Genomic DNA, 27,617 nt, shown 5'->3' on the forward strand with positions numbered 1-27,617 from the left:
GGGGTTATGTAATCACATTTTGTGACCTTCTGACAAGGAAAGTCAATGAGGAAGCCAGATTCACGTAACAATCAAGTTACTAACTTAACAACTATGGCATGAAAGGTTGTAAAATGGGACAAAACTCACTTAACAACATCCAATTTAGCAACATAAATTTTGAGCTCAATTGTGGTAGTAAGTCAAGGACTACCTGTAATGCCTTCTAGACATAACAATCCCAAAATATCTATTTGAGATTTGTTTTTATTTGACTGATTAAAAAATCCTATGGGTAATGATAAACTGACATCGTAGCTATACCCAAATTTGTATTGTCAAATGTCCCCCTTTCCCAGCTCTGCAATGCTAGTTTTAACCGGGAAAATTTATTGGGAAATATCTTATTATTGCAGTTATTTATTGCTATCTATATAATATAAATATTCATATTTTCAGTTTCAGCCATTCTTTTTCCTGCTAGGAGAGAAGATTTAATGCCTCTATCAGCTAGCTCTATTTCCAGAGTATATTTTTAGCCTATTTCCCTTTCTTATTACAAAATGCTTGTATCTAAAGATGTTCAAAAAAAAATTTTAACTTAATTTTAACTGAATTTCTACCTTACAAGAAAAAAGGGGAAAATGTTCCAGTTGTGAAACAGCTGTTCTGAGCCCTGAACCTTGAAACAAGAATTTCACACCTCACACCTTGAATTTGAGACACTTCTCCAAATACTCAAGAGTAATCCAATTCACACTTGAAAGACAGGTTTTGCACTCAAAATGGGATGGTTCAAATCCAAAACACTTTGCACATCCTTAACCTGTAAGCAAGTCATCCAACAACTGCAAAACCTACACAGAAGTATATAATCAGTGTGGATAAAATCATTTCTGCCTCACATGGACAGCTATAGCATGCTGAAGATTTGCTCAACTTCATAAGAGTGATCTTAATATCTCTGGGTTTCTACATCATAGCCCAATTCTGAACATAAATAAATTCCAAGTGGAAAGTAAAAGGAATTACAGGCAATCCCACTGAAAAGTTTTGGAATCTGTAAACTAGTGCATTGAAAAAGTAGGTGGCTCCCTGCTGGGAGGAGCCTATGCCACTCACTTAACCGAACCAGTGAGACTAGAGCTAGCGGAGCACTGGGAGACAATTTGATTCATAGTGGCTCCCAAATGACAGATGCAGTCATACTGGGACTTTCCTGGCTAGACAACTGGGGCCCGACCATCTGGGGGCAGGGGGGGCAGCCACAGATTGAGGATAGCAAAGGGACCACAACCTCTTCCTCACCATCGAATAGAAGTACCGCTAATGCAGGAAACCCCCTCTGAGAGTTTACCAGAGCAACTGGCAGCCACCTCTGACAAAACCCCAGGGGCCAGACAGATCCCAAGAGAATATCAGGACCTCGCTGAAGTATTCAGTGAGACTGAGTGTGACATCCTACCTCCCCACCATGAAAAGACTGCACCATAGAAATCATCCCTGGGGCAAAATTACCAAAGCCCAAAATGTACACCATGATGCCCTGCGAAATGTAAGAAATGTGCAAATATATAGACAAAAACCTAGAAAGGGGTTTCATCAAGCTGACCAATCCATGGGTCACAGCCCCAGTCCTGTTCAAGGAGATCTGTAGGGTTAGTTTCCATCATAGAATTGAAATAAAGAAAACATGCACAAATAGGGCTTTCAGCAGGGCTGCATGATCATTAGATGAGAGCAAAGAGCTAATATTTTTTGCATATTGTTGCTGCTATCTAGCAGTTTCCCACCAAGAATGTGGTGACACCTACATCTGAAAAGCTCTAGGCATGGTGTGAGAGTTACATATGCTCAATAAGTCTTTTCTGTATGGCTCCTGAGAAGTGCTTCAATGGGGCCAAGAGGAAATGAATGGATTACTCAGAGACCTAAGCATTTGAACAGGATACAAGGCCTAACTCTAAGGCTTCTTGGGAATGCAACAGAACGAGCTGTTATAGAATGAGAGGTGTTGGGACTGAAAAGAAAGAGTCTTCACTTCCAGCCTCCATGATTCCTCTTTGTCTTGCCACCTGCCCTCCACCCCACAGGTCTCCCATCAGGCACCAATTGTTATGGCTAAAACTCATAATCCCAATTGATCTTATTCATGCCCTTGTTAAGGATTATGGAAGGTATAGTGCAGGGGTCTTCAAACTTGACAGCTTTAAGATTTGTGAACTTCAACTCCCAGAATTCCTCCTCCAGTCATGTTACCTCAGGAATAGTGGTATAGTGGTATAGTTGTAATATATATAAAGAGAGAAATGGACAATTCAAAAATGTAAAAAAAATCAATCAATAAAATAATAAATAAAAATATTTTGATCAGGCCACAGGACAAGCTCCTGAACTATAATATATGAAATCATTTTTACCTCAGGATTCGTCTACCAGCAAAAGCCTTGTGTGAAAATGAACAATAACAGACTTCATATGCTTATTAACAACAATAAAAAACAGAACAAAAGCGAGTAAATATGAGCCACTTTCATACAATATGAAAATGTCTTGCTGCCACATATATCAAACCACTGACAGAAAAATGTCTATCAGTTTTATCTCAGAACGCACCATGCTGTAGATATTCTAGGCTCTCATCCATTTTTCATTTAATATTTATTGTTTGTGCCTTCTGATGTATGTATTTTGTGCTGTTTCTGGGCACTGCTCTATGGATTAGATATAAGCGTTGTTACTTAATAATAATAGTAACAGTGATGGTGCCTTGAAGATGTGATGGATGTTTCAGAATCTTCCAAATGTTATCATTTGTCAAAATGGAATGGCAATGCTTGCCACTTGTAAGGGAACAGTGGTAAAACATCAATTTATCTTTTTAGTAACACCACGCTTCTGATGTTTATTCATATTTGAATTCTTGCAATTTTAGAACTAAACTTCTTCCTTGAAAAAATAGAATAATTTCACTAATATCTCTGTACCTCAATGTATAATTACACCTGAATTAAATATGGAGTTAATTAATTTAGCCAGTATTAATTTTAGTTAGTGTATGTTGCAGCAGAATTGTACAATGGGGAAGAGTGAATTATTTGTGGTAACTGAAAAAAGGAGTTAGGAAGAAAAGATTGGTAGGGGTAACTATGAAAATAATGTCTAAATAAGGATGACAGAGAGATTGCAGTGAAATGGAAAGCATGGAGACAATCAATGAATAAGAGACTGAATGGAACCATAGCTGGACATTAGGAGATTTGATTCTAGTCTGAAAGAAAAATTCCATCTGAGATGCACCATAATGCTTAGTGACAGAGACACTGACAGGGGTTGAGTCATATGTTTGATACCCCTGTGAAAGTTGCAGGAGAAGGATGAAGAAATATAGTGATCACCTTTGGATGTGACCAGATAGGATGGTACAAGACTGGAAAACAGCTAGAGTTGCATACTTCCAGGCTCTACTGAGAGTCATTGCCACTGCCTTCTTCCTAGGCCTGAGAGAAAGTGACTGGCCCAAACTCTCTACCAGTGAGAGTCATTGGTTGTCAAACGCCAAGTTCACAATCACGGGAGTGTTGTTATAATTGGAACTTTAAGGATCAGTTGTAAGTACCATGCATTCAACACCTTCACAATTTCATACAGTCACTGAATGAATAGTTGGTAACCACTCACTCAATGAGTGGTTACTGAATGAGTGGTCAGTAACCACTCTAACTCTCGGTCTCTGTCTCTCTGTGTGTGTCTGTCTCTCTCTCTCTCTCTCTCTCTCTCTCTCTCTCTCTCTGTGTATTCTTCCATTCAAGTGTCTTCAGTCCTTGAAGACTGCCTGCACAAATCCTTGCATTTTGGGGGGGTTAGGTTTCCACAAGTAGTTTGCCACTGCCTTCTTCCTAGGCCTGAGAGAAAGTGACTGGCCCAAAGTCACCCAGCTAGCTTTGGGCCAAAGGCAAGACTAGAACTCCCAATGTCTTGGTTTCTAACCTGATGCCACTACACCAAACTGGCTGTGTGTGTATATGTGTTTGAAAATTGAACAGATTTGCTAGTTAAATCCTCACCAGATAAACCCATTTTAAGCTGATTTCCTTCAAACTTTTACTTTGAAATCTAGTAACCCACAACACAAAATTGTCTCTTTAAATAAAATTAAGACTGCATGCAATCTCCCCCAACACCACCACACAAAGTATATGTTATTGCAACATGAAAAATTAATTTTAAAAAACTTAGTAAGAAGCAGGCAAATTAGCTGTAGACCTTTTTGTAAAAGCAATCATTCTGACAAACATAATTATATAGTGCTACTTACACATGGGCAAGGTTTTACTGCATCACTTGGAAAGAAACCAAGCTCCTGGGTCATTAAATTTCTACCCTACAGAGAGACAACAGAAAAAAAATAAATACATACAAATGCCATCTATATTCAGAGCAATTTAAACTTGCACATTATGATTTGCCAAATGTTGCTGAATAATTCATTCATGTTCAATACCTGCTTAGATTAGAATGACTAATAGCTAATATAGAAACTCTGAAGGTTGAGGCTTCTTACTGTAGGGATAAAATTATGAAATTTACATTGGTTTGACATCTACTTTATGTCTATTTTTGAGTAATATCTGGTTAAGGATGAATAAATCAGTTTATGTCCAATCCATGCCACCTGGGTAGGTGTCCACTTGTAGCTCTCAAAATGAAACTTCTGCTCCTTGATGCTTCTAACACTATATATGGTCACCCATTTGTAGACTCAGTGGAAGAAGCATTGCTGATATGGAAATCCTACAAGCAATAACATCAAGCTTAGAAGATCCTTGAGCAGGGAAAGATACTGCAAGCCTGTTGTATTCCCGGATGTCTTGGACTTTCAAAGATTAGCAGCCTATTTGTAACAATGATTGCATTGGCTTCTCTTGTTATCATTAGTGACTGGATCAATTTCAGAATGTGATGCCAGAGCATGCAGATAGATTACTTGGAGTGATAAATTTCATCATTAGTTCTCTTGATTTTTACTCAATCTGAGTCACAAGTTTCAGCTGGGAGATAATTAAAGGTAACTTAGTTTAAAAAGTAACAATCCTCTCTGGGGAAAACAAAACATGTCCCCTATTTAAAAGAGATTATAGGATGTCTGCTTTAGATTCCCCAGAAATGGACAATTGCTGTATAGGCCAATTTCCATCCTTTTGCAATTGCATAAAGAAATTAAACCAGTGATGGTTTTTCATTATGAGAATTATTTTCTTCCTTCCTTCCAAGCTGGCTTATACTATAAATAAACTACAGGGTTGAAATTATCTGGACAATCACTCTTTAGAGATGAAGCAAGAGTACAATTTCTTTGTAATTCTTCCTATCTTCTCGGTGGCTTTTTATACTGGATGATTGCCTGGAAATCTTGAAATAGGAAGCACATTTTTAGATGATGCTTTCCTGTCTCTAAAGCAGAGGTTAGATATTGCTTAAGAAAAGTTGCTCCTTGAAGCAAAAGATAGTATCTCTCTTGGGGTTTCCATCGAAACAATATCCAGGAGTCTGTTTTATCAGTTATGGTAATTTGTCAACTTCATACCTTCCTGAAATAAAATGAGCTCAAGATCATGGCATACTAGGAATGTCCAGATGGACTAATACAATGCACTCTTTGTATTCTTCTATTCCAGAAACTTCAATTGATTCAGCACTATGATGGATTGCACCATGTAGAATGGGCTATGGTGGAATGTAATCTGAATTCTCAGGAGGAGGGGCTTTATTCCAGAAGATGAAAAGACAGCAAGGTTTAGATAGTTTGGTTGAGAGGAAGAGGAACAAGACAGCTCCTCCCTAAAAGTTATCAGAGTAAATCTTTAATGGTGCGTGTAATTTGCTTTAGTTTGGCAAGATTTCTGTCTACAGATGAGAAACAATAAAGGAAACCGCTTGGAAAAAAACTCAGTGTGTCTTTCTTGGTTAATGCAGTCTAACATGGGTAGAATATACAGTGTTGCTTACTGAATTAACCAGAACAGGTATCTCTGAATTTAAGACAACTTCCTGTCCCCTCCCACAAGCAAAATTAGACAGAAAAATATTACAAACAGACCAAATCCTGGAGAATTTTCCTTCTCAATAAAGGAAAATTCACATATGAACAAGAAGCCACACACCAGAAAAGTACATTGAAAAATCCTCCAGTACACTGAATTGCCCACAGATTGTGTTTTCAGGATAAAATCCAAGATAGGCAATGTCAAAGACACCCAAGTCCTAAGCCATGTTTTGCTTTATAAATGATAACTAGGACTTTGCACTCAAGAGTTAACCAGATTGTGCAGCAGTGATGTCAAATGGCAATAACAAGTCTGTCCAGTGAGCACATTAGTAGCTACCTTTTGCAAAAAGTGATCTTTAAGGACAATTAATTTGAGTAATCCATATAGGAGGCAAAAAGAGCATGAACGACTGAGCTTGACAGTCCAGCCAAAGCTTGACAAAGATCATTCTGACTATGACACTATTAATCCAGAAGCAGCTCCAGGCCTGCTCTTTCAGGAAGAATAGAACCCCACCCAGATACAAAGTTGGAAAAAATCCCAGAATTAGTAAGCGTCTGAGTTAAGCGCCACTCCATCTTGCTTGGGGTGATTTTGAGGCTGTTCTTTCCCATCTAACTCTGACAGCTTCCAGACATCAGGGCAGGACTTTCATCACATGCCCCATATAACTGAGTACTATCAGCAAATTCGATACCTCGTTTCATAATTATTTGCTCAACTGATAGAAAAAAGAAGAGGCTCAGGATTCCCTATAGGAGTGCCCACTGCCCTATTTTTCTTCCCCAAAGTAGACTCATGCCCTTAGAAAAGAGTGGAACTGCCATAACACAATGTTTCAACTCTCACAGGCAACCCACAAGGATCCAGTTCCTCCATGAATGTTTCCCAGGACATTGCTGTCAATTACCCAACATACATATGAACTATGTGTGTCCCTCTATGTAAAAATAGTGTGCGTGTCCATTAAGACTAGTTCAAATCTATCCTCCATTATCATGTCTTGGTTCTAATTGGTAGCTACTGGTTTTACCAATACTGGGCATTTCAAACAAGCAGAAACATTATTTTGAAAATTGATTTTATTTTATTTTTTAAAAGAGAGGAATGTAGAAGTTTGTGCTTTAAACTGAATTTTAAAACAACTTTCAGAACTCAGAGAACAATTAAAATACTGGGCCTTTGAAGTATAGTCTGACTTTTAGCACAGATATATGTTGTTGTTTTTCTTTTGAACTTATACAAAGTTAAATGGTGTGTTTTTAACCCTAGGGATAAATCCCCGAGATACCAAGCTGTTTAGCATAAATTTTGATACAATTCTAATTTTGCAAGTTCTCTTTAATATTGCATAATACTCTATACACTGCCTTTTTAATGCAGATTTGGAACTTCAGAAAAGTACACATATTCTTTGTAAGAGTATCTTCTATAATCAGAAAATAATAAGAATTTTATGAGTAATGAAAAGTATTTACAGCACTCTAGATAAATCTGGATCCAAGTCTTTGCTTCTGCTCTTCCTTGTGATTTTTCTACTCTCCAATACAAATTTATTAGTATGCCAAGATCTATTGCATTTAGTGAAATTTAACACTGAGGTAAACTTATTTAGAATTGTTAATTAAGTCAGTTTAGTATCATTTTCATTAATCAAGAGGAGCATACTGTACAGACTTGAAAGCAGTAGATCTACATTTGATTTAATATTTTGGTTAAATGTAGAGAATAGAAAGCAAAGCCTAAGAATGACACATGTAAAGATCATTACAGGTTGTCCTTGACTTACAATCACAACTGAACTGGAATCTCAGTCACTGAAGGAAGCAAACATTACATGAGATGTCATGTGACTACTTTGCTCAGCCGTTGAAATTCTGCCACTCCCTGTTGCAGTTGTTAAGTGAGAATCACAGGTCATTAAGTGAATGGAGTCCCAAGTAAAGAGTGTGGGGGTGCTTGGGGGAGACGGGTGTTTCTGGGATGCCTGGCACTGGCTGTATGCAAGTTGGGTGGGGGTGCTGCAGGACAGGCAAAGCTGCAGCTTTCTAGAAGCCTCAGCCACATTCCAGCCTGGTGCAGCAGCATGACACAAAGAGCTGCAGCCCTGGAAACTTCAGCCACTACCCAGCGCAGCAGTGCTTATGACTTCAGAGGCACCACAACTCTACCCCCCAATATATGCCCTTTTAGCTTCACTGCACAATGGCACCCGTGGGGGGCAGCAGCACTAGGGCTAAAATAGAGGTCCAGGACCTTTAGCAGTCCCAGCAGGCAGCCAGCACTCTTAGGCCTCTACCTCATCCTCAGGGCTACTGTTGCTGTTCAGAAATGCCACCTCAAGTCTCACTTCCCCTCCTCCACCCACCAGGCCATCACCATACCGCAAAGCCCCAATTGTCCCCAGGGCCCTGCACTCCACATGATCTGCTACACCTACTTCATTCTTTTTCTCCAGCTACTGACAGGCGTACCCAACTATACAAGACAGTTACTGGCAATGCCAGGCCTCCTTACCAAGCCTGGCTCCTAGTTGGCATCCCATTATCGCAATCCTTTGGAAGCCTCATTTCCCCAAACTTCATGACAGGAGCAATACATCTTTATTCTTTCCTCTTTTTTTTTCCTTTGCACCTTTTGCCGTTCCTTTCTGTTTTTTTTTTTTCTTTCAGTTTGTATTAGTTTTTACTATTTATTTTTTTATTTATTTGATTTGTCAATTGCTTACAAGATAATAGGTATAAGTATAAACATGAGTAAGAATACAGGAAATAGGTACAAATAAATGGGGACAATAGGACAGGGGCGGGGAGCACGATGGTGGACTTATGAACGCCCCTTACAGACCTCTTAGGAATGGGGTGAGGTCAATAGTTTGAGGTTAAAGGAGTGGCGGTTTAATTATAATCTTTTAAAACGTATTTTTTTTAAAGAGAGATAAATTTGAAGATCCCACTCTACCTTCAGCTGACTTTCCAAAGATCTGTTTGCAATGCTACTGAACCAAAAACACTGTGTTCTAAAGCACTGGAGCAATTAAGATGTATTTATTTACAATGTATACATATAATATATATAGAAATGCCATAGAATATGTATTTGGTTTGAAAAAAAAAAAGACTACTGAAAATTAAAATGTAAACACATAAAGAATAATGCAGCGAGAAAACGCTAGATTAAGAAAGGCAAATTGAGCTAATAAAATGGTGTTGTACCTGCCAAAATAAGCTGTGTGCATCTCCTTTGATGAGTTCAATGATGTCACCAATCTGGATGAGTAATGGAGGACCATCTGGTGGAACTGGCTGCGGAATCCCAGTATAGTTTCTAATCACTTGCATTTTGGGTAAACCTTTTGAGAAGGAAGAAAAACTAGCAATCTACATGTGATAAAAAGTTAAAGCAATGTATTATCTCATACAAACTCCCCCTTTTTTTAATCACTGCTATTGTTTCTTGAATGGACATTCTTCCTCAAATAAATTCACCAGTCTGATGGACTTTTTTTGAAACTTATGTTCTCCCTTGCATACTTTCAATTCAAATAACTCGATTGCATACTTTCACTCAATAGCGTACAAATGAAAATTGAGAGCAATTACTGAAATAGGAAATGAGGGTTCTGCTCATAAATATGAAGGGAAAAATTAATAAAAATTTAAGTACAGGTAGTCATCAACTTACAATCACAATTGAGCCCAAAATTTCTGTTGCTAAGCAAAACAGTTGTTAAGTAAACTTTGCCCCATTTTAGGACCTTTTTTGATACAGCTGTTAAGTGAATCACTGTAGTTGTTAAGTTAGTAGCAAGGTCATTAAATGACTCTGGCCTCCCCACTGACTTTCCTTGTCAGAAGGTTGCAAAAGGGGGTCATGTGACTCCGGCACACTGCAGCCATCATAAATATGAAACGGTTGTTGTGCGCCTGAATTTTGATCATGCGACCACGCAGAATGCTGCGATGGTCGTAAGTGTGAAAAATTGTCATAAGTCACTTTTTTCCAGTGCCATTGTAACTTTAAACATCACTAAATGAACTGTTGTAAGTCGAGGACTACCCATCACTTCCAACCAGAGACTCAGTCAAAGATGTTTAAAAAGCCTAGGGATGTGCTTTCATACAAGCACCCTTTGCACTTCTTCGATTTGCTTTAAAGGAAACACTTTTCTTGAGGCTGTTGCCGAGCTCATAAAACAGCAGCCGATATAATTTTAAATGAAAAGGAATCAATCTTTTGTCTTGAAGGAGGCAGTCAAATCAAATCTTTATGATGATCAAAGACCAGCGTAAGCAGGGCAGGGCCCAGTCATTAAGCATAGAGAATACAGCAGACTCTAAAAACAATAACAGTAATACAAACCTAAAAGACACAAAACAAAAGGTATATATAAAAACAAAAGTCTAAAATAAGGAGGGGTAGAAGAATTAGATGCGTGTTAGCATAAAGGTTAGGACGTGGCAGACTAAATCTATCACACTATAGAACACTATGATGAGCTGGATGCTCATTAAGATTAGTTTATGGCACATATCATCATCTGATGGATATGAAAGCACTGCTGCACAGAATCTGGTGACATGGTACCAGTAGGTTATAACCAAATTAGTGCCTGAAAGCAGCAAGGAGGTAGAAAATTGTCCTGCGTGTCCTGAATCTTTATGCAATAATGGTGAGAGGAGGCTAATACAATTGTCTCTGCAGTATAGGCACTGATAAAGCACTTGCTCTGTTGTTTCTGTGTGACCAGAGTCACAGGACATTGGCTATCCAGGTGGGGAATCTTCCTGTATTGGCCTTCAACAACAGAGGAGGTACAGGTAGCCATTTTCAGCAATGTAACTGCCCATGCCTTTTGAGATTGGGCACATCTGTGGCTTTGTGACAGATGTATCTCAAGACTATCTAATTTTAGGGCAAAAGGAGGGGAAATAATAAATGCTTTTAGATCCTGATATGAGAAAACACATTTATTTTACTCACATCTGAAAAGAAAATATGTTTAGTCACAAACTATGCCACGTTTCTGATACAATTGCTTGAAAAGAAAATGCCAGTTTTTCCTTGGTGTTATTGGATTTTCACAGTAATTGCTTTCATTGTACATTATGAACAATTCTGATGGTCAAAAGCATCTGTGATGCCCATCACACTACCTGAAAAATAAGTGTGTTAGAGTGGTGGCATCTGAGTTGCTCTCTCTTTTTTTTTTAATGAAAAGTTGTGCTTTTAGATGTTTGTTTTTGACTTACCAACTCATCAGAAAATAAACAGCCCAGTAATTCTTTTGACCTTTGGGCAAACTACTTGAATTATTCTGTGTATTTGTCTAAAACAAAAAATCTGGGCTAGTTTCCAGATGCTTATTTATTAACTGGCCTTTTTTTTAACAGATGCAACCATCTAGCAGAGGTATTTTCATTTTTCAGGCATGCTTAAGCTGAGGTATTGCTGCTTGGTTCATCAAGTCTCACCAAGCTGTTTCAGGGTGTTCCTCCACTGCTCAGCTATATTGAAGAAAAAGGAGCAATGCCTCTTTCTGAGAGAAAATACATTACCCACAGTTGAACACAACACAGTTGAACCCAGAGGGATGCAAGGGGGATGGTGTCAGACAGAAAATACATTACGCAAAGCATGCCTCTCCTACTAAATCTCATGGGATGGTAGATACCACAGGGGAGAGATATTCTCATAAATAACTCAGCTCCAAGCCATAAAGGTCTTTGAAGGTACTGTGTGGGGCCCAAATAAATTTATCTAAATCAATATGATTGTAGGATGGAGTTGTGTTTGGACCTACAAAGCTAGTAGCAGTAAAGTCACAGATTTCATCCATTTGCTATGGTTTCAGAGGCCTTTCGATTACAAGTTTAAACTAGGGAAAACTTCATCCAAGATATACATGTATCTTTTTTTCTCCTGTGTCCCCATGATCATTTTATACATATTTGAAACTGTATATAAAACTTCAATGCAGGAATACACCGTAAGAAATCTACCTCTGCAAATCTCTCTCTCTCTCTTTTAGATCTCTTTTGAATCACAGCACTGAAAATCAAGATGCTATACTCACTTAAACACTTTTGGCAAGTTTAGCATATATCTATTTAGACCAGCAATGTAGCTAAAGACTAATTAAAAAGGCGTTTAAATACTGAATTATTTATTATTAATTTGAAGAATATGGATTAAAAAATAATGGAACCATGGGTAGAAGCAGGAAAAAGTGACATTGCTAAGAATATCACAATTCAAAAATCTGGTTCAAACCTCACTCATTGTGAGGGAGTAACATTTTTGCAGGTGCATCTATGACACAGCAATACTTAATAGATAATCTTTTATCCATCAACACTGAAATATTCTAGCTCATTACTATTACATAGATAACATGGAACTTAAGAGCAAATGTTTATTTAATGTTTCCATGAATGTGCACTTCAGCATTACTGAAAATGGTTGGAGCCATTTTTTATCTTAAATCTAAAGGGTTGAAGCTTGAGCTTTAGAAATCAGACTGAATGAGTCATCTAATTAATGTCTAAGGCACTATAACTTTTCATTTAGCAGCTTTACAACTTTTGACAATTTGTTTAAAAGTAAAGAGACCGCTAAAGTTAAGTAACATTATAAATATTCTTATTAATCCTGGCCATTCCAAGGACTACACAGTGAAAAAATATAATGTACATGGAACAGGAAGAAAACTCTAATATTCGTTAAGAAATTGAGCTGAATAATATGTTTGCATTCCATAATTCTGTACCAAGTCTAGTTTTCTTGGTGACATGATAGATTCCTATGTTTTCAGAGATTTTGTGTATGAACTGTTGTACTCCGCCCAGAGTTACTTGTTTTGAGAGACAGGAGGCTATATAAATTTGAAAGCTAATTTGGAAAAAAATAAATAAAGCACCGCCGAATGTGAGGAAACATTCCTCACCTCTAATGTAATTTTTGTAGCAAACCTCTAATTTAATTTTTGTAGTAATGTTTATTTATTTATTTGAAAAATTTATTAGCTGTCCGTTTTGCCAGAAGGTAACTCTGGGCAGCTTACAATATTAAAAGATAAAACTGTATTGTTTATAATATAAAGACAATACTACAAAAACAACCCAGCTAAAAAGATGAGGGGAGAGGCGTTTTGATGAGAAGGGAGGGTGGGATCGGTTGTTAATTTATCAACCACCTCCAATGTGAAACCCCTCTGCTGGAATCTTTAAGCTCTTACAGAAGGTAAGAATGGTGGGAGCTAACCTCACTCCAGGGGGGAGGAAGGTAAGATATTCTAAAGGGCAGGCACAATTTCAGAGAAATCTCCTCTCCTGGACCCCACCACCAGAATTCCCTGGTTAATGGGGCCTCCTCTAGTAGCACGTCTCCTTTATTGGTGGTCCTTCAATACTATAACTTAAGCAAATATCTTAAAAATGGAATATATATAATAAACCCAGACCAGTGATGGCTAACCTTTTCATCATCGCATGACCCCATACACATGTGTGTGAGCCCCCACGAACCCCACACCTCTGCGCATGCATGCGCATCTCCCATGTGTGCCCCACCCCTGCACACGCATGGCAGATACCTGACAATTAGCTGGCTGGCGCGAGGCACGTGTGCATGTGCAGTGGACCTGATCTGGGGCGCCGGCTCACATTCTGGCAGAGATGGCTCTTCATGCCACTTCCAGCATGCATGCCATAGGTTTGCCATCAGGGCCCCAGACCTACCGCCATTGGCAAGTCATTAATCAAGTTCTCCTAGTCTATGAAAAATACTTTATCATTTAACCCATTAGAACTTGTAGATTTGACCAAAAAGTTAAAGTTAAATTAAGCATAACCGCATAGATGTCAAAAGCAAGTTAGATTCCATCTTTCTTGCTGTAAAACAGCCTGGTAATGCCTATAGTCTTGGAAGTGGCATTCTGATCATAAGGCATCTATTTTCACAGAGATGGAAAGGAAACAAAACCAAATCATTTTTATAGAGCAATGCTATTTTCTAAGCATGCTTTAAATCGCACCACTTATTCCATTTGCAATGTTTTCTAGCTATTTTTGTTTCTGTTGCTGGTGTTAATAAAACTGTTAAAGAGGAAAATTTGCTTTCTTGTGCCTTATCAGCTCCTGTCATCTGCATTTAAAGGGAATAATCCCTTGAAAAGTCTCTAGAGGATTTTCCTTAATAGATTTGCCCTGAAGAAATGAAACCGCTGCTGGTTATGCAAACAGGAAGGAGAGCTGCATGCATGCAAATATGAGCGCCCGCACTGAATTTCAAACAGATTGGATATTCCAGGGAAAGGGAGTAGTTTATCATATCTGATTGTACTGAACAGCACCACTACTGACAGTCTCTCAATATCAAGATCATGGGATCTTTGCCAGTATTGAAAATCAAGAAGAAGTTCCTGATGTGCATTTCAAATATAGCAATCAAAAATCCTTTTGACTCCAATGGAATCTGCATTGCCTTCAGCACTATGTTTCTGCATTTTCCCATTTCTTTCCTAAGAACCCTGCTGTTACACCAATTGTGATTAGAGTCCTTGGAGCAATACCCAAGGGACTCCCTTGATATTTGGAAATTTTGAATTTAGTGCACCCGAACACCCTAATTTTACAAAATAATAATAATACTCAGTTTGGATCTACTTAGTTCCAATTCCTTAGATACCCACTATCTTAATACTTCTTGGGTCCTTGGTAAGAACTTAAATGATTAAGTTTTCACAAGTCTTTGATTGTGAATCTAATTGTACAAATATTACACATGTAATAAGGACATTAAAAAAACTAGCAGGCAAAGCAAATAACAGGATCTGGCAATGGTTAAGAGCAGGAAAGTTGAAGTGAGAGGTAGAGGGGCTAATTCTGGTTGCACAAGACCAAGTCTTAAGAACAAATACACACAAAACCAGAATTGAGACGCTAGAGACAGACAGGAAATGTTGTCTGAAAGAAGCTGAAGAAACAGTGGGCCACCTAGTTAGCTGCTAGCTGCATGACAAAATAGAAGCAAAAGTGCAACCATCAATATCTACAAGAAAAACTATTTGCTTGTGAGCAACAACTGGTAAGACTACAAAAGATGATAAAGTAACAGAAAATGAAAATGCTAAAGTGCTCTGAGACTTCAGAATTCAAACAAGTATCACTTGACAAGCACTTGAACACCATTGGCATTGACAAAATCACCATCAGTCAACCGCAAAAAACCTTGGAATACTTCACATTCTGCGACAATACCTTTAACACCGTCAAACAATATCTACCTATCCCAGGAAAGGACTTGATAGATCTACAAAAATCCTGTCTAAACATCTGCTGTCTGTGCAACCAACCATAATAATCTATAAAAGTTTAGTTTTCATTTGTATTTGACATACAATCATAAACCAAGTCTATTTATCAACGATACATTTCAGACTTTAGTCTGCCCTATGAATTATAACGGATGCAGAGTTTTCTATATAATTTCTATTTGTTGCTTTTTTATAAAACTGCACACAAAGTGATTCGCATAACAGAAGCCACGCAAAACCAAATTTAATATAAAGTAAAAAAAATGAAGGTTATGTCCCCAATAATATAAAACTATATGAATATTACAAAATACATTACGTTGGGTCTAAATCGTTTACAGATTTTAAACAATGCTAGGGCTTCAAACTCAAAGCTGAACCTTCTCAACCATCAAGCATTATCAAGTGCAGGTCACAGGGGAAAATGTTCTATCAGTCTATATTCAAAGTTCTTGCAGAAATTGAATTCCATCCACTACTAACCCAGTGAAGCTGTCAAAGGTATTGCTCTGTTTCAGAAAGGACTATGGCCTACTAACATAATCATGTATATCATCAAAAGCCAAACTTGGAGCCTCAACCTCCATGAAAGTAAGGAATATACTACTCTGTTCATACTGTTAAACAATAGCCATCTATGAAGAGTAGTGTGAATTGGCCAATATTTTTAATGTTTGTGGAGAAATACCTATTAAATACAATGTTCTAAGTTGAAAGTTAATCAAACAAGTATAATTGAAATATAATTACATCACACAAGCTGAAGTTGTACAAAGTACCTATGGAAGTGATAGCTGTTATCTTTCACTGTTTTAGTCAGCACTATATCTCCGAGTCCCTACTTTTTTTTTCCTATGTGAATTACAAGGTTATCTTTTTTTTCCATATTAGCATCCTATTTGAATAGCCCAGACATATCTCAAAGCTATATAATTAATACACACACACACACACAAAAAAAAATCAATAGAACCATTCTAAATACTGAAAACAGTTTCAACGGCCAAGTTGAATAGATATATTTGACTCATGGCCCTCTGTGATCAACAAGGTCAATTTCACAGCCAGAGAGACTGTCCCTCAGATAGCCATTTCAGATAGCTGAAATGATTATGGCATATTGAACAAGAGAGATTGCAAGAAAGACCTTTCTTAATAATTAAACAGGGTCACAACAAGTACTAATGAGAAAGGAAAGAGTGAGCCTTGAGAGAATGAAACAGCCGACCCAAACAAAAAACTTCCCAAAGAGATATTCCACCTGGAATCTGGAGATTTCCCCTTCTTGGTATAAAGTTTTTAAAGTTAAATCTTTAAACTGACCCAGAAAAACAAATGGGTCAACTTTTGTTACTGGTATCTGATTTCCATACAGAATAATAGCAAGCAGCCCAAATGCTTTAGTTTGCACTAATTTTCCAGATGCTTTTCAAGGGCAATATATGGTAATATTGCAATTGGCTTCATATGATTTAACCATAACATAGATACCTGTGACCACATCTGCTTTAGGAAAAATCATCACTGGTGAAATAAAGAAATTGTGGAAATGCTTCCTTTGCAGCTGTCTAAAAATTCAGAAACAGTGAAGGACAGTAAAGTCTTCATTTAAAAACCTGATCTTCTTAGGGCAGTGGTGGCTAACCTTTTTGGGCTCCTGTGCCAACACCCAGAAGGCAATGCATGCACCCCACACCCCCTCTGCACATGCGTGCATGAACCCCCATGCACCGCACATCACTGCACATGGGTGTGTGAACTCCCGTGCGCCATGAGCCTCTGTGCATGCACGCGTGATCCCCGTGTCTCCCCATGCACACCGTGCATCTCTGCCATGTGTGCACATCTCCCACACACCCATGCACCCTGCGCATGTGTGCATGTGTAGATACCTAACAATCAGCGGGCGGGCGGTGTGAACGCATGTGCAGTGGGGCTCTTCCGGGTGACTTGTCGCATTCTGGCATGCAGAGCCACTTCCGGCACGTGTGCCATAGGTTCACCATCACGGTCTTAGGGTCACAAAGTCTTCCAGACTTAGTAGATGCAGCCAAATTCCTAAGCTTTTTTTTTTTTTTCTTATTAAGTGCAACCATAGATAATATGGACTTAATTTGATTCATCTCATCCAGCCCAGTATGAAATTCTTACAGCTCTACAGGATATGGAATGGTCCCATAATAATCAATGAGGAATTGGGTGTCATCATCAGTGTATTAGTGAAAGTTTGCTTCAAAGCTTTGCATGAGCTATTCTGAAAAATGATCACACACAGTTGCATGCTATATATTAAGTTAATATACAATTTGAACTCCAGCCATCTAGGAAACTATACAGGTTTCAACAAATATACAACATCTTCTAGCAATAAGAGATATTATATAACCTTATATATTTTAAAACTTATTTAAGTTTTGGACACTGATGTAACTGCTAAATTATTAATGAATTCAATAAATGAGCTAAATTTTAGAGGAAGATTCCTTCATTTATTTAAATTAAAATTTAGTAAATCATCAAAACATCATGATTCTTCATTGATTTATATCTTAATTAAGGTTCTGAGTCTACTAATTAACAATTGCCACACTTTTGTACGAAAAGAACTTGAGACACCCTGCACATGCACAATTTTTATATCGCAGAACTGAATGTGCCATTTTTGGATTTCAAAATGAGATTTAAAATTGAATTGAAATTTTAAAAATTCACCTCTTTGGCTCTTATGAAATGTAGAAGGTCAAACCGAATTTAGCTTAAGATATCTTTAGTTGCTTTTTAAAGCATTCTGTTATTTAAGACAGAGCCCAGATCTTAAGGTCAGCATTTCATAAAGATTTGTACAAGTGAGATATCCATTTCCACTGTATTCTCCACCTCTCAAGTAATGATTGAAAAAGATTTCATCGTCCTTCTGTGTCAAAGACAGCTCAGGATCTTTTGAAGTTTAAGATGTATGGGGAATGGGGTTATGAAAAACTATCTGTGCCATTCTTTATCATAGAGGCAGCAATAAGAACAAAACATCGGTTTTAAAGGGTTATCTAATCTTATATTTACAGAATGTCTGACTGTTTTCAGAAAAAGATATAATACTAGAAAAACTGCAAATTATTTTGAGAAGGGCAGAGCAACGTTAAGAGAACAGAAAGCACTGATTGTTGTTTTAAGATGACCCAGAAGGATTTTTGCTAGCCTTGAACCTCAGGAACCTTAGGCCATCAATCTATATGTCAAAAAGTTCTATTAACAGGGATTTACAGAAAGCCAAACCAGAACGTAAGTGTCTTAGAGCAAAGCAAATCTACACTACTACAAGATTCATCCACATCTAAACAAGAAGTTGATTTTCACAACTGTTCCTTCTTTCATTTTCCCTCTATCAAGTGTTGTTCACTCTCAGTTTCAGATCAAGGGAGACTTTGATAACAGTGGATATGACACTCCTACAACTTGTTTAATATGCGCTGATAGTTTTTAACATGCAAAGTGATAAAAGTTTAAGATAGCCCTCTTACAATTCTGGGGATCTTTGAAACATCTGGATCTTTCTACCATCTCATGTGTACTACTGAACTAAAACTAAAAAAAAAAAACCTTGAAGGCTAAACATCTAGTAATAAATAGCTTTTCCAAAAGTTATTTGCAGGGATAAGGCATGCTGGTTCTTGTCTTCAACTAAAAGTTTAATGTATTTGTCTGGGCAGAGGCTCTGAAGCTGGCATAAAGACTATAGTTCATGTGATACTTACAAGCATTAAACAAGTACTTTGATGGAAAATCAGCACATCAGATGAGAAAACAACAGAGCTCATTAACAACTGCTGAGTCATCCAATTATCCAGCTACAATCACTGGGCACACAAAATATAACTTCTAACCTAAAGGCTCAATCTAATGATGGGAAGTAAGGTGGATCTGATTTGGTTCAGCACTTCTTGTAACTTTCATTTAAAAAATGCAATGGAGACATTGAAAGATTAAAACCAAGAATCATGTCAACTATAATAACATCTTTTGGAATAAAGACATGTTTACATCATGAATAATTATTGGCATGGAATCTGTGTGGCCAGAATTCTGTTGTATCCAACAGGAGAAATTCAGTAAAGAAATATTAATACTTTTTGAACATCAGAGAATCAAGTAAAACATAATTTAGACTAATGATTTCCAAACTGTATAGAACTTGATTAAAGAATAATGTGCTTAGAACAGGGAAATGTTTTAGATGCAATAGAATCAAATAATGTGGAGACAAAAACCCCAAGAACCAAATAGATTAATTTGATTAAAAGCAATCTGATAACTTCTTTTTCTGCCCAATTCCAACAGTAGATAGTGAATCCCTCTAGAAGAAGCAATACCAAAATGTGATCTCTTGTATCATTCAACAACATTTCGGTGATATGCCAAATTAACAGATAACAGATAATCAGAGTTGGAAAGGACCTTGTAGGTCATCTAGTCCAACCTCCTGCCCAAGTGGGAAACCCTACATCATTTCTGACAGATGGCAATCCAATCTCTTCTTGAAAGTCTCAACTGATGGCGCTCCCACAACTTCCAAGGGCAAGCTGTTCCACTGGTTGATTGTTCTCACTGTCAGAAAGTTTTGCCTTATTTCCAGGTTAAATCTCTCCTTGTTCAGTTTCCATCCAGGCGCTTTAGAAAATAGCTTGATCCCCTCCTCTCTGTGGCAGCCCTCAAATATTGGAAGACTGCTACCATGTCTCCCCTGGTCCTTCTCTTTACTAGACTATCCAAGCCCAGTTCCTGTAACCGTTCTTCATATGTTTTAGCCTCCAGTCCCCTAATCATCCTGGTTGCTCTTCTCTGTACTTTTTCTAGAGTCTCAACATCTTTTTTGTAATGCGGTGAACAAAACTGGATGCAGTACTCTAGGTGTGGTCTTAGTAAGGCTTATCTTGATTGTATCCCTCTGTTAATACAACTTAGGATTGCATTAGCTTTTCTGGCTGCTGCTGCACATTGCTGGCTCCTATTTAGCTGGTTGTCCACTAAGACTCCAAGATCCCTCTCACAGTTACTGCTATTGAGCCTGGTTTCACCCAGTCTATATGTGTACTTTTGGTTTTTCTTGCCTAAGTATAGGACTTTACTTTTCTCTACATTGAATTTCATTTTGTTAGATATGACTCAGTGTTCTAGTCTGTCAAGATCCATCTTCTTGGATGTTAGCTATTCCTGCCAGCTTAGTATCATCTGCAAATTTGGTAAGTTCCCCTTCTATTCCCTCATCTACGTCATTAATGAAGATATTGAAGAGTACTGGGCCTAAGACGGAACCTTTTAAATCAATTAAAACTCTCTTCTCATGATATTGGAATCTGGAGAACATTTGTGTTTTGTTGGTTTGCACAACCAACTTGAACCAGTACAGTGTTCCTAAAAATGGAATGCTTTTAGTTACATGCAAAGAGATGGAAAATTAGACCAATGATTCCTATTATTCTATCCAATTAGGCACACAAAAGATTCATTCTCCCTGACATAAAAGTTTGAAATGGCACTGGAAACTTTTCCAAAATGCTGTTTCATTCATTAATTTACAGCAAAAAATTAGAGTGTGAAAAAACAATGAAGAAGCCTTATTTCTTCCAAAATATTCCATATTTGACATTAAAAAAACAGGTAGGAGGCTACTCACATGCAAACAAGCCCAAAATAGTAGGAATATAATATCAATCTCTTTTTTTTCTCGCAGAGAGAAGATTTTTTCCAAGTAATTGATTCTAGACTGAAATCCTGTTTCAAAATTAAATGCAAATATTCTCAGGTTGCTACATTTAGAAGCATTTAACAACTCATAACTTGTCATGGACTGAAACCCCTTGCAATTAAATTGTGAAAAAGAATTTATAAAATGGAGCTAAGAAAAAAAACCACCTGAATAATTACTGTAAAGCACATGATTTTTTTCTTTTAATAGAATTAAAGAAAAAAAATATATGCATGCTTTTATTTATCCAGCCCAAGCTTCCCCAATCTGCCAGGTATAGTACAAAAGGTTGATAGGAAATATGATTCAAATATCTGAAAAATATTTGTTTGAAGAATGTTGATTTAGATGAAAGGCAAGTAGTGCATGTTACTCAACCAAGTTCAACACTACTTTTTAAAAAGATATGAAACTAGAATCCCTGAGAAGACATCAATAGAAGAGATTATTTGTAGTTTAGGGTTGAACTGTGGAGTCGTTGGTCTCTCTAATGTTGGTTGTTTACTTGCAGAGCTTTCATTATTGAACTAAGTAACTTCTTAAGTGCTAGAAGGGAGTGGGATGTGCTCTCTATTTATATTTACATATGGACAGATATAACCATAGTTTCAATTTGGAAATTGTGAGTGTCCTAGACCAAGCTAAGTCCAAAAATGCTAGGAATTCCTGGAAGCTTGGCACTCAGACAAATTAGCCATCAACAGGCTCACAGAGGTAAACAACATTTACACATCATTCAAAAGACACAATTAAAATTCTAAAATGGAAACAAAATGACCAGAACACCTCCTCCCCAGCAATCAACAACTATCTAAACTGAGATTACCATCATGATTAATACCAGATCAATAATCAAGCAGTAAATAATATGCAAAATAAGGAATTAATGTGAGACTAGGCCTCCACACCTAAAGATGAAGCAGGCACATAAGCAGGATGGACAAAAGTCAGGAAAGGCTCTGTCAGGGAAAGTACGATATTTTTCACACTATAAGACACACTCCCCCCCCCCAAAAAAAAGTGGGTGGAAATGCCTGTGTATCTGATAGAACGAATGTTACCAAAGCCCCGCCTACCTGTGGGCCTTCACCCTTCAGCCTCTGCCTCCCAGCAATTTGCCTCCTTGCAGCAAACAGCCTGCTCAGCTTCAGCAATCGGTAGCGATAGGTGGTGATCCCCACTGCCTGGAATGGGCTGAAAACAAGACGCACAAAGGCCGAAAATGGGGGACGCAGAGGTGGCTATTGGCAGTGATGGCAATCCCCGCAGCCTGGAACAGCTGATTGGCAATATTCTGGGAGGCTGATCCAACCACCTATCAGCTGCTCATGCTAAATCAAGCTGCGCTGAAGCTGACTAGGCTGTTTACTGTAAGGCAGATTCTTTTTTCTTGTTTTCTTCCCCAAAAGCTAGGTGTATCTTATGGTGCAAAAAACACGGTAGTTAAGAAGGAACTAAGTTGTTAAGCAAAAAAAAAAAGAAAAAAATGTCACCTGAATTGGAAAGTGGGCCTGAGCACATGGGAAGCCCCTCCCCAAGCCCAACCAACCAGAACAAAGCAAGGACTTTGGGGATAAAAGCCCACCCACTCTCTGAGTCATCTTTGCCTGCCAGCCTAGTTGAGGACGTAAGTGTAGATGAGTGTGTGTGCATGAATGTACGTGTGTACGAAACCTCAGATAGCACCAAAGACTCCACATTTCTATCATTTATGAGCAGAAGAAAGACATCATCCCCTGCCACACACCAATCCCAACTCTTCCCATACTGCTTTGCCAAGAAAACCCAAATTCAGGTGATTTTTTTTAATTACAATTCCATTCATTGGCCCTACCTGCTGGGGCTGATGGGACTGAAAACCAATGCATGTGGAAGCACCAGGATACCCAACAGCTGTAACTACAAAATGGAGACAGCTATTTGGACCAAATTCATGGCCATTTTTGTTTTTGATTGTTGTTGCTCCTCATATCAAAAGTAAAACATGTGTAAAAGCCCAACCATGTCTAAAACCATTCTGATCTTGGTCTTCTCCGTATGGGATCAATTATGTACTAAAATATGTAGGATTACTCTTTCAATCCCTCTACATTTTCTGCCTTTTAATCCACTCCTTCCTTGAAGATGATTTCAGAAGAACCAGAATGCCAACATTTAAGATATGGATGTTAGACTCTGTTGTGCTTATTTATGTTTTGCAAATATACAGTAGTTATCTTTTCAGAGGCTTTTTCAGGATATTTTACCTGATTCTCTATTTAGTTTTTAGTTTGTTACTGTTTGATTTTATTATAGTTCACTGTATTTGCACTATGGGACAATTTGATTGAAAAATAAGCTATGAATTTACTAAATGAAACAAATAAAATAAAATCTTTCTCAGGAGACATAAAATCAGTGTATATAAACACACTCCTGGTAACTGCATTCAAAATAGGTGTTTATAAGCTATAAGGAATTATTTAGTATTAAGCAGTGATTAAACTGAATTTTGCTTGGGGAGTCACACCTCAAGATTCTTATTATCTTCAGCCTCCAGGGTGAAACAGCAATAACTAAGAACACATACAGTTTGTAAGATTAACTGGTTTCTCTATTTAAAAGTGGGGCAAGAGTTAACCAATAGTCCAGAAGCTCTAAGAATGTAACCCTAGTTTAAGAGCACATTTTAAAAAGAACAATAAAGCAACAAGATGTATTTTGAGTTTAATTAGTCATATGACTGAACCACTGAAAACACAGGGCTGTAATTAGAAGCCTCGTGGCTTATATGAATCTAAACTATAGAACTCAGCAAGATTAAAAAGTATCAGTCAAACAAAGAGTGCTCTAATTGCCGAAATGCCTCTATGTCAAAAATTTCTAGTGCTGCAGCATAGCAATTGTAATAATACTAAACTGATCAATCAAATTCTCAGTGTAGAATTAGGGGACCATATTCATTGCCTGAACTTCTCAATTTAACAGGTTGCAAGGAAGAAATTGGAAATACTGACCCAAGTCCCTGCAGAAATGCCACAGAAGAAGAAAAATCATTGTACTAGCCATAGGTCATTAGACATAGGCTGATAAGAATCCCAGTTTTATCTAAACAACCTCAAGGCTGGGCTATAACATTCAGTACTTTGTTTTCACTGCATTAGGATACAGAGGACATGGCTGGTGAAACCTTAATAGCTTTGGCAGGAACAATCTAGTTTGCGGAGATTTATGGGGCAAACCCAGTATACAGCATATAGCATAAAGTGATTTTATTTTTGCTCCAGTGGGAAACACCTTCCAGCTTTAGGGGGAAGGAAAGATTTGGGTGGGGTAAATTGTTACCTTCTGCTACTGCTTACTGCATCCTTTCTGGCCCTTTAAAAAAATCAGAAAGCTAAAAAAAAACCTATTCTGACAATCAGAGAGTTACATGCAGCCTGTTACTCCAGACAGATAAAAACATTACTATAACGTTGTAAAAAAGAAATATTTAAATGTCGCCATACTCTATTTTGTTATTGTGTCAGGTCTGGAACATGCATGAGGTTAGAACCCAAAGCAAATTACATCTCAGCAGTCTGCTTATGAAAACGTGTATAGAAGGTCCTTGAGTCGGAAGTAAGTCAAAAAACAGGGCACTAATATGACAAATCAATTCCAGTCTCATCAGCTTTTATTAGCAAATTAAAACAAATGTATCAGGAAAAGAAAACTCAAACAAACCTGAGTCCATATGCCTGGAACTCTTTCGAAGTCCATTCAGTCGTTTCTGTGTAATTAAAGACATGCCAGTTAGAGATTACCTTCTAAAATAGAAATAGTTCCTCTTTTCATGTAAATTCTATTCAATTAGCGCACCATTATTTCACATTGGTGTTTCCATACACACACCCAAATCTTCTAGTCTTATGCCGACCTGAGATTATCTTCAATTCTGCTGACCGCAAAATGCTAAATACATGACCAGAACTCATGTTAATTCACGTAATTTCAGATAACCAAAAAGAACATGTAAAAAAAAAAGTTGAATCAGTATATATCTCCTTCATTATTTCCTTCATTCTACAAAACAAAGGAATTAAAAAAGAGTTGCTAATGTTCTCCACATTCACATTTTCAGTTCATGGTGTTTTGGTCTGCAGAGGCAGCACTGATTCTGCTACAAGTGGTACAATTCATCTCACTAATGCAAATGCAGGAAGCTGTAGGAGGCTGTGAAGAACATCCAAGTGGAGTGAAATGAAGCAATGCAGCCATTTGCTTCACTCTTAGCTGCAAAAGGACATGATGTTTCATGAAACAGTTTCAGGTGTGCTGTATTTTCTTCTTTGTTGAAGTGAAACACGCCCTTGAAGGCCTGTACATTCCTAATGTTTCATGCATACAGTTGTTTGCAAGAACTTCTGAGTCACTGCAACGTGACTTTCCTTGTCTGCAAAGCTACCATTTGTCCTACATTTAAAATTTCTTGCAAACTCTGAAATTGAAACGATACCCTTTGAACAATTTGCAACTGAGCATTTATCCCTTGATTGCATGTTGGTGAAGTGCCTGGAAAGGACAGATATGTTCTTTAAAAAATCCTACAGAGAAGAACTGCAAGTGAACACTAAAGCTCATCATCTCAGATGCCCAAAACACCCACTCAGTGAACTTTAAACCAGATCTAGAGCTGTTTCTGAGCTGATACTATGCCCTGTAAAAGAAATGTCTTCGGACTGTTTATGAATTTTACTAATCAAAGTTTAGTATTAAAGTTGCAGCATCAACTTCTAACTGACTGATGGGAAAGGTATGCCTGGAACAGAATTCAAAAACACTGTTGCACCACCCCTACCATATTAGGATCCATTTTGTAAAAGCTTTGCTGCCCCATTCAAACCATCCATTTCTGCCATTGTTTATTAGCCTTCTCCATAGTGGTCTATGGCAATCCGCTGTGGCCAACTCATCACAAGCAACTCACCATAGGCAACTTGCCACAGGTAACTGGCTGCAGAACAGCTTGCCATGGGACAACTTGCCGTGGCCAATTCACTGCAGGACAACTTGCTATGGGACAAGAGTTACACTAATATCAAAGAATGGGATAGAATCATTAAAGAAAGGATGTCAAAGGAGGGACAGAATTAAATATGAAAGACAAAAATTAAAATAATGTATTATTTATTTTAAATAATTAAATTGAATTGTTAAATTGTCCCACAGCGAGTTGGCCATGGCGAGTTGTTTCACAGTGAGTTGAGCATGGCGAGTTTGCCGCAGTGAGTTGGATGTGGAGAGTTGAGCATGGCGAGTTGGCTGCAGCAAGTTGTCCCATTCTGCCTCCATCGTGCTATCTGAAGCAGTATCATTTCATCCTACCATGCAATAGTACAAGCTTTATCATACAAAACTACACAAAAATATCAATTGTTTCTGAAATGTATATGTATGTTAGTATAGTTAATGTTTGAATGTGTGTAAAACGTTTGAACATCAATTACAAAGTTCACTTTCTATCAAGAACATGTTTTCGCCATAAAAGAGGATTTAGCATATTAAAAAGTCACTGCAGTAATGAGTATGTAGTAATGATGTAGTACTGTAGTTGGAAGGAACATATGAAAAATGTTTGGTTTTATGGGGAAGAACAGACACAAAGAGGAAGTGGCAATATCTGCCCAGGGTAATATTTAGAGAACAAAAAACAATATTAAAAAACAGGATATATATATATTTTTTTTTTCGGAGAAGATAAATGAAAAATAGAGGAAATATCAATTATTCTATATAGGTAACTTTCTTGCATGACTGTGATCCTTCCAAAATGTGTTTGATTTCCTAAAACATACACAGCTTCCTCTTAAAAGCAGAGATTCAAAAGCTATCATTTTCATTTACAAAACATTCTAACTACATAAAAGAACAGAGCACTTTTGAAAAATACAGTTATAATAAAGGTGATTTATCTTTCATGTTTAAGAAATCTAAAAGACTGTTGAAATTGGGGATCCTTATTATTTGCATGGTACATAAGGTAAGTTACTGAGAAGACACAGTATTAGAAAAAATCGTTCATAATCTCCATATTAAGATTGGATGGAAGAAAATAGATGTTCCAAAACACCTTTTAAAACCTGCCTTCATTCCGCTCAGAGCTGCACACTTCCCAGATAACTTCAAGTATTGAACAAAACTAATTTCTACTACTGGGTAGTCATATGAACTGCATTTAATTTTAATGTTTAATTTCATTACTTAAGAATACATGTAAATCGAATCCAATTAAAATTAAAAGGTTGCCTTTTTTTTTCTAGTGACCCAAGTAAGACTGGGCATAAAAAAAATTCATTCAAGAACTTCATGGACCACATGTCACTCCACTTTTAGACCACACTTTCAGTTGTCTAAAAACAGAGTTTAAAAAAGAAATACTCTGCATATTTTAATTTCCTTCATTTTTGAGCTCATTTTAAAATCAATCCACAAACCTTTCAGTTGAAAATAGACAGTTAAAGTTTAGAGACACTTTTTAGAAAAAAAAAACTTTTTAAAAAACATAATT

The 27,617-nt window shown here is 37.4% G+C and overlaps 1 protein-coding gene across 4 annotated transcripts in view; it reads right to left on the bottom strand.

Annotated features, from left to right (window-relative positions):
• Positions 1 to 27,617, bottom strand: part of VAV3 (vav guanine nucleotide exchange factor 3) — a 181,062-nt gene that overhangs the window by 25,122 nt on the left and 128,323 nt on the right. For all 4 annotated transcript variants that reach the window (XM_087930284.1, XM_087930281.1, XM_026700429.2 and 1 more), the window contains 3 exons: positions 24,794 to 24,839; positions 9,245 to 9,381; positions 4,298 to 4,363 (listed from right to left, as the gene is read on the bottom strand). In XM_087930284.1, coding sequence (XP_087786410.1) covers positions 4,298 to 4,363; positions 9,245 to 9,381; positions 24,794 to 24,839 — 249 coding nt within the window. The remainder of the gene's footprint in view (positions 1 to 4,297; positions 4,364 to 9,244; positions 9,382 to 24,793; positions 24,840 to 27,617) is intronic.

This window comes from Pseudonaja textilis, chromosome 3, assembly GCF_049901715.1.
Source record: "Pseudonaja textilis isolate UNSWEBS1 chromosome 3, rPseTex1.2, whole genome shotgun sequence".
Taxonomy (NCBI): domain Eukaryota; kingdom Metazoa; phylum Chordata; class Lepidosauria; order Squamata; family Elapidae; genus Pseudonaja; species Pseudonaja textilis.